Source organism: Charadrius vociferus, unplaced genomic scaffold, assembly GCF_000708025.1.
Source record: "Charadrius vociferus isolate BGI_N301 unplaced genomic scaffold, ASM70802v2 scaffold780, whole genome shotgun sequence".
Lineage (NCBI taxonomy): Eukaryota > Metazoa > Chordata > Aves > Charadriiformes > Charadriidae > Charadrius > Charadrius vociferus.
The window spans coordinates 88,279-96,470 of record NW_009646427.1 but is presented as its reverse complement, the minus strand read 5'-3'; the positions used below and the strand labels follow the sequence as shown (position 1 = coordinate 96,470).

The 8,192-nt window shown below is 50.0% G+C and overlaps 1 protein-coding gene across 1 annotated transcript in view; it reads left to right on the top strand.

Moving 5' to 3' along the window:
* The window catches only part of BRD4 (bromodomain containing 4), a 34,483-nt gene that overhangs the window by 13,001 nt on the left and 13,290 nt on the right, over positions 1–8,192 (top strand). Inside the window, exons 5-7 of the mRNA XM_009881388.1 lie at positions 1,168–1,451; positions 3,103–3,462; positions 6,117–6,245. Coding sequence (XP_009879690.1) covers positions 1,168–1,451; positions 3,103–3,462; positions 6,117–6,245 — 773 coding nt within the window. The remainder of the gene's footprint in view (positions 1–1,167; positions 1,452–3,102; positions 3,463–6,116; positions 6,246–8,192) is intronic.

Here is an 8,192-nt window from a genome sequence, read left to right as displayed (position 1 = left end):
CCGTTAGCGGCCGCAGTCGCACGTCTCTTAACACGCGACATGTTTCCAGCGGCGTTACAATAGTGGCAGCTCCCGGAGGGCTGACGGGGAGCGAATCCGGCTGCGATTCTTTCCTAATTAATTATTTTGGGGGGCAGCGATTCTTGGGAGAGGTGCTGGGCCGCCGGCAGGGCAGCGCACGCCGCTAACGCACCTCTCCGTGTTGAGAGCGCGGTGAAATAGCGGCCAGAATCCCCTCTCGGTGGGAACACGGGTACGGAGCGAGCGGTGGGATTTCTCCCTGCTCGGGGTGTGCGTAAAGGATATTCCCCGTGTGATAAAAAACACCGAATTCTCTTCTTGCGGAAGGTAAAGATGCGATTCTCGCTAACGAGGTCCGTTTGATACCCGGCAGAAGGTGCCCGAACCTTCTCCGGACTTCGGGGTTGATCCCACGTTGCTGAAGGTCTGTTGGAAGTTGGGTGATGTGTCCCCAATGTTCCCCCTTTTTCCGCGCCGGAAGGTTTGGAAGGTTGGGCAGAGCGAGGAGGTGACACCCCCAACGCCACCAGAAGGTCCAAGGAGAGCGCTGACGTTTCCCATCCTCGTGTCTCCGTCCTCTGGGGTTGCTCTGTGTTGGAAATCGCCCTACCGAGGACCGCGCTCTCCACCCGGCGGGGGAAATTCCCCCCGGGGACGGTAGCAGCTGCCGTGACTTAAAGTCACTAAGAATTAAGAAACTCTTCTTGATTAAGAAACTCTTCTTGAAACGGGGCACCAAATGGCTCCCGAAGGAAGAACCCGCCCAGTTTGGGCTCCAAAATAATGACGGTGAGGGATGGTTGCCTTGGAAAAAAAGCGGGGACAGGAAAAGATGCGCTCGAGTCCCTTCTGGGAAGGGAAGGGAGGAGGATGCCTCTGCCCTCATCTTGGTCTTTTCCTGGAGGGGTTTTGGCACGGTGAGGTCCTGAGCTCCTTCGCCGTCTCACCCAGTGAGCCGCGAAAACAATCCTCACGAAGGAAAACCAGTCCCTGACCGGTTGCTGAAGAACAGGAACTGCGAGCTACGAGTTACCTAATGAGCAACGTTCTTTAAATGGTCTTATTACAAAACATTAATTGTTTTTCCTGTTCAAAGTCCTGCGGTTTGAAGGGAGACGCCACCTTCTCTCTCTTTTCTCTTGGCAGTGACATCCAAACCAGGATCATCCACGGTACCCAACGCAACCCAAGCATCCTCCCCGGCGCAGACGCAGGCGCCTCAGCAAAACCTCCAGTCGGCGCAAACGACTCATTCCTTTCCTTCCGTCACCCCCGACCTCATCGTCCAGACCCCCGTAATGACGATGGTGCCTCCTCAACCTCCTGCGCCGCCTCCGCCGGCTCCCCAGGCCCCCGCGCCGCCGGCCCCAGCCCCCCAACCCATCCAGCCTCACCCTCCCGTTATCCCGACGCCCGCCCAGCCCGTGAAGGTGAGTCATTCCTTAATTATCTTAACCTGACGGCTTCGATTAGCTTCACGGGGTAGGAACGCCGCGCTCGCTCCAGCGGTTGCTCTTTGCTTTGCCGCTGGAGTCTCATTTGAAGGCTGCGGTTTGGTCAAAGAATGTTGTGGTTTGAGAAACAAGAGGAGCCCGCGGTGACCCTCCGTGACACCAGTTCGAGTTGATTCCACCCAGGTTTGCGTGGAAACTCGGCTCGTCCTCTTAAAACCTCCTTTCCTTGAGCTTTATATGACTCAGGGAGAAAATCTGGAGTTGCTGAAGTGCCTCGTGCCCTTCGCCATTGCTGATCCAGCAGATAGAATCCGTGTGTTTCTCTGTAGAGCTCAGGACAGGTCAACAACATCTCAGTATTTTTGGAAGGGCTTCCAGTGTCCTTCTCGTAGCGTCGCCACCGGGCTTGAGTCACTAGCCATGGCGAATCCGAGTCAACGCGATGAGAAACGCAACTAAGTTGAAACCAAAAAGTACGACAGCATCCCAGACTGGTGGGGGTGGGAAGGTCCCTCTGGAGCTCCCCCCATCCCACCCCCTGCCAGAGCAGGGGCACCTCCCGCAGTGGCACAGGACGGCGTCCGGGCGGGTTTGGGATGGCTCCAGAGGGGGAGACTCCCCCACCTCTCTGGGCAGCCCGTGCCACTGCTCTGCCGCCCTCACAGCAGAGAAGGCCCTCCTCAGGGTGAGGTGGAACTCCCTCCGCTCAGGGTTGTGCCCGTTCCCTCTCGTCCCCTCACTGGGCACCGCTGGAAACAGACCCTTCCCATCCCCCGGCACCCTCCCTTCAGGACTGAGAAGATCCCCCTCCGGCTGCTCTTCTCCAGCCTCAACAGCCCCGAGTCCCTCAGCCTCTCCTCCGGAGAAAGACGCTCCGGTGCCCTCATCGTCTCCGCAGCCCTTTGCTGGACCCTCTCCAGCAGTTCCCGCTCCTTCTGGACGCGGGGAGCCCCGAACTGGCCACGGCGCTCCAGATGTGGCCTCCCCGGGGCAGAGCAGAGCAGAGCAGAGCAGAGCAGAGGGGGAGGATGACCTCCCTCCCCCTGCTGGCCACGCTCTTCTTGATGCCCCCCGGGATGCCCTCGGCCGCCTCGGCCACCAGGGCCCCTTGCTGCCTCGTGGCCGTCCCGTTGGCCACCGGGACTCCCGGGTCCCTTTCCCCAGAGCTGCTCTCCAGCAGGTCACCCCTGACCCGTACCCACCAGGGGGTTATCCCTCCCCGGACGCAGCACCCCACACTTCCCCGTGTCGACCTTCATCAGGTTTCTCTCCCCCCAACCCTCCGGCCCGTCCCGCTCACGCTGAACGGTGCCACAGCCCTGTGGGGGGTCAGCCGCCCCTCCCAGTTTGGTGACAGCAGCAAACTGGTGGTGCGCTCCATCCCTTCATCCACATCATTGATGAATACATTGAACAGGACTGGACCCAGTACTGACCTCTGGGGACCACCGCTGGTCACAGACGTCCAACTAGACTCTTCACCACTAACCCCAGCCCTCCCAGCTCTCTCTGTCTCAGTTTTCAGTCCACCCCACCCTCCATTCATCCAACCCACACTTCCCCGGCTTCCCTTCGGAGCTTAATTCACGACGCCAAAATTCATAGTGTTTTATTTGCTCGGTTACAGACAAAAAAAGGGGTGAAGAGGAAAGCAGACACCACGACGCCAACGACCATCGACCCGATTCATGAATCGTCATCGCTGCCCGCCGAACCCAAATCCACCAAACTGGGGCCGCGCCGGGAAAGCAGTCGCCCGGTGAAGCCTCCAAAGAAGGACGTTCCGGATTCTCAACAACACGTGGTAGAAAAGAGTAGCAAAATATCCGAGCAGTTAAAATACTGCAGCGGGATCATCAAAGAGATGTTCGCCAAGAAACACGCTGCCTACGCTTGGCCCTTCTACAAACCCGTGGATGTGGAAGCGCTGGGACTGCACGATTATTGCGATATCATTAAACATCCCATGGATCTGAGCACAATCAAAGTAAGCTCAGCTTTAAAGGGGAGGGGGGAGCGTTGAGGAGGGGAAAAAAAAAAAAAAAGGATGATTTTTCACCCCCAGCGCCTGCGCGCCGGCCGTCTTCAGCTGTCTGCCGGATTTCTTTTTGGCCGTAGGTTTCTGGTACATTCGGTCTCTCTTCTTCTCCTCTTGTTGTTATCGTGACATTTGGGGGGAAAAACAAACCAAGCCGGCATCCTTCCAGAAGGGCTCTTGGGAAACGTTCGCACGCAGGGGGGTTTATAGAAAATTTCCGTGACTGTATAAATCTATCCTTTTTTTTTTTTTTTAGCCCAGAAGGTGGCCCCAGAGAGCAGAAATCACAGGAACGAGGGGATTTGATTCAAACCAACCCTGTTTTCAATTCTTTCGAAAAAATAAAGGCCCGTCTTTCCCAAGTTGTCTGTCGAAATCGGTCTTCTGCAAAGCACAGGTGGTTCCCTTGGGTTTCAGACGGCTTCGTTTAAACGAGCGACTGCAAATTCATCCGCGCTTCCCCTCGAAACGTTAATTCGTTATCGGAGTCGTTTGATTTTAAAAAACGACCGCAAAGTCATCCCTTGAAATGTTAATTCAGGATTGAGGAGTCTGAGCTTTTTAGCAGGGAAACCTTCTTCCCTTATTTGGAAGTCTTTTAACTTTTTGGTTAGCGAGCGTTGGTTCGTTAGTTAGAAGTCTGACTTTGGCTATGAAAGCTGAATTCCTTCTTTGGAAGTCTTTAACTTTTGAGTTATCGAACCTTAATTCATTATTTAGAAGTCTTTGAGTTATCAACCCTTAATTCGTTATTTAGAAGCCTTTAACTTTTGAGTTACCAACCCTTAATTCGTTATTTAGAAGTCTTTGAGTTATCAATCCTTAATTCGTTATTTAGAAGCCTTTAACTTTTGAGTTATCAACACTTAATTCGTTATTTAGAAGCCTTTAACTTTTGAGTTATTGAACCTTAATTCATTATTTAGAAGTCTTTGAGTTATCAATCCTTAATTTGTTAATTAGAAACCTTTAACTTTTGAGTTATCAACCCTTAATTCGTTATTTAGAAGCCTTTAACTTTTGAGTTATCAACACTTAATTCGTTATTTAGAAGCCTTTAACTTTTGAGTTATTGAACCTTAATTCATTATTTAGAAGTCTTTGAGTTATCAATCCTTAATTTGTTAATTAGAAACCTTTAACTTTTGAGTTATCAACCCTTAATTCGTTATTTAGAAGCCTTTAACTTTTGAGTTATCAACACTTAATTCGTTATTTAGAAGCCTTTAACTTTTGAGTTACCAACCCTTAATTCGTTATTTAGAAGCCTTTAACTATTTAGCTGAGCGATGAACTCCCGCGCCGGCAGTTTAAGCTTAGCTCTGACTCCTTCGCCCGCTTTGGCTCTGCGTTTTCAATCCAGAGGAGCGACTGTTTTCCCCTTCCCACAGCCGCGGTCACACCAAGGCTGAAGCCGACGGTGATGGCGGCTCTTCCTTCATCGCGGCCTTTCGGACCTCTCGGATTTTGGTGGGCCAAACCTTGAGGACGTCGCGTTAAATCCTTGGCTTTCTCCTTTCTCCTCCGGACTGGCCGGCGATGAGCGTTAGGTCTTGCACGTCCGTCTTTCTGGCCATCCCGCTGCCCAACCATCTGGCAGGGCTGCGTGTCTGAGGTCACCCTTGGCAGATGTTGCCGCGGCAGATGTTGCCTTGGCAGATGTTGCCGCGACAGCTGTTGAGCATTCTTTGTCTTCCAGTTGGCCAACTCAACCCCCCTTTCCCAGGGAGGGAGAAGGAAGCGTGAAGCTTCTCTTGGCTCAGCTGCCGTCATCGCAGCTGCCTGCGGCTTTCGGGGGGATGAGGGGTCATCTCAAGGCTGTCTCCACCTGGAGCAGTCCTCCCAGCTCCACGGAGGCTTGGGACGGGAGCAGGTAGCCGTAGAGTAGGTCTCTGTCCTCCTAGGGTGGAGGTCCAAGCTCTAGAGACATCAGCTTGCTTCCTGGAGGAAGGGTGGATGGTTGAAAGCAGGTGAGATGGTTGAATCCTGTCCCCTGCATCACCAAAGTCATCCTCTTCCATCGGTGGTGTCCTCTGTCCCTCCAACCAGGCTCTTGAGATCTTTCTTCCAGGGGAATGAGCTGAGCAAAGATCCTTCAAACAGCTCTTGAGATCTTCCTTCCAGGGGAACGAGCTGAGTGGAGCCCACCGTATTCTTCTGCTAACGCACGATCTTAGGCACAGGTGGAGGTTCAGCCCTTCGTGGTTGAGGTCAGGTAGAGCCGAGGTTCGTACTCCTGGCCTTCAACACCGCTTTTCACGTCTCGTTCTTCATCCAAACCCCGTAGCCGCTGTCAACAGCGAGAAGGTGGCTTAGAGAACACGTTGTCCTCTTCTGAACGTCATTGAGGATGCCCGTAGTCAGCTCTTATTTTTTTACAAACCATCCACAATCCATCAGTTGACCAAAACTGGTCATTCTTTTACCCAAAATTAGACGTTCCAGCGTAGGGAGAAAACGGGTGCGTGAAATCCTTGGGGGCGTCACGGGGCTGTATTCATTCAATCCATCCGTTTGGTGTATTTGCACTGTTCGTAGCCGAAAGTTTTGTTGGTTTGTGGTTGTTTTGGGTTTTTTTTCCCCTCCTCTCTCCTCCTTTCTAGTCGAAACTGGAGAACCGGGAATACCGAGATGCTCAGGAATTCGCGGCGGACGTACGATTGATGTTCTCCAATTGCTATAAGTACAACCCCGCCGATCACGAGGTGGTGGCCATGGCACGGAAACTGCAGGTAAGGACGCGCGTTGTCGCCGTCTGCTTCGCTTTTCCATGAGCGCCGGCGTCTCTCTTGACTTATTTTTCCAGCACGAGGGCCACGTAGACTTGAAATGACATAAAAAAAAGGCCCACTTGGTAGAAAACGGTTAAAAAATGATACTTTTTGCTGTGGGAGTGATGCGAGGAGTGAGCTGGCTCAGCCCAATTTGCTTCTTTTAAACTCTTTATTTGGTTTAACGGCGTCTTTTTCATGTCCTCTTCTTAATAAAGGAGGAGGAAGGAAAAGCGCGGCTCCAAAATGTCGCTTTTCTCCCCGAAACTCCTAGGAAGCAAATAAGCGACTACCCGCTCGTTGTGCTTTTTTAATTCCTTCTTCCCTCCTTCCTACGGTGAAGTTTTCCGCTCTCTGCCTCGTTCCCGAAGGGTTTGTAATTAATTAATTAGCTGATACGGAAGCCAGGGCTTCATCTGAGTTACACCAGAAGGCGCCAGAGAGCTGGGGAAAGCTATTAAATTGGAGGAAAGCTATTAAATTGGGGAGAAGGCTATTAAATTGGGGGAAGAGAGGTATTAAATTGGGGGAAGAGAGGTATTAAATTGGGGGAAGAGAGGTATTAAATTGGGGAAAAGCTATTAAATCGGGGGAAGTAAGGTATTAAATTGGGGGAAAGCTATTAAATTGGGGAGAAAGCTATTAAATTGGGGGAAGTAAGGTATTAAATTGGGGGAAAGCTATTAAATTGGGGAGAAAGCTATTAAATTGGGGGAAGTAAGGTATTAAATTGGGGGAAAGCTATTAAATTGGGGAGAAAGCTATTAAATTGGGGGAAGTAAGGTATTAAATTGGGGGAAAGCTATTAAATTGGGGAGAAAGCTATTAAATTGGGGGAAGTAAGGTATTAAATTGGGGGAAAGCTATTAAATTGGGGAGAAAGCTATTAAATTGGGGGAAGTAAGGTATTAAATTGGGGGAAAGCTATTAAATTGGGGAGAAAGCTATTAAATTGGGGGAAGTAAGGTATTAAATTGGGGGAAAGCTATTAAATTGGGGAGAAAGCTATTAAATTGGGGGAAGTAAGGTATTAAATTGGGGGAAAGCTATTAAATTGGGGAGAAAGCTATTAAATTGGGGGAAGTAAGGTATTAAATTGGGGGAAAGCTATTAAATTGGGGAGAAAGCTATTAAATTGGGGGAAGTAAGGTATTAAATTGGGGGAAAGCTATTAAATTGGGGAGAAAGCTATTAAATTGGGGGAAGTAAGGTATTAAATTGGGGGAAAGCTATTAAATTGGGGAGAAAGCTATTAAATTGGGGGAAGTAAGGTATTAAATTGGGGGAAAGCTATTAAATTGGGGAGAAAGCTATTAAATTGGGGGAAGTAAGGTATTAAATTGGGGGAAAGCTATTAAATTGGGGAGAAAGCTATTAAATTGGGGGAAGTAAGGTATTAAATTGGGGGAAAGCTATTAAATTGGGGAGAAAGCTATTAAATTGGGGGAAGTAAGGTATTAAATTGGGGGAAAGCTATTAAATTGGGGAGAAAGCTATTAAATTGGGGGAAGTAAGGTATTAAATTGGGGGAAAGCTATTAAATTGGGGGAGAAAGCTGTTAAATTGGGGGAAAGCTATTAAATTGGGGGAGAAAGCTGTTAAATTGGGGGAAAGCTATTAAATTGGGGTAGAAAGCTATTAAATTGGGGTAGAAAGCTATTAAATTGGGGGAAAACTGTTAAATTGGGGGAGAAGGCTATTAAAATGGGGAAATGCTATTGGGGAAATGCTGTTAAATTGGAGGGGAAAGCTATTATATTGGCGGAAAGGTGTTAAATTAGAGGGGGGAGCTATTAAATTGGGGGAAAAACTATTAGGTTGCGGGATGTTTGACTCGAGAAACCACCCCCCCACCCCCCCCCAAAAAAAAAAAAGGAGTGGGTATCAACGGCTTGGCCGGGTTTTGCT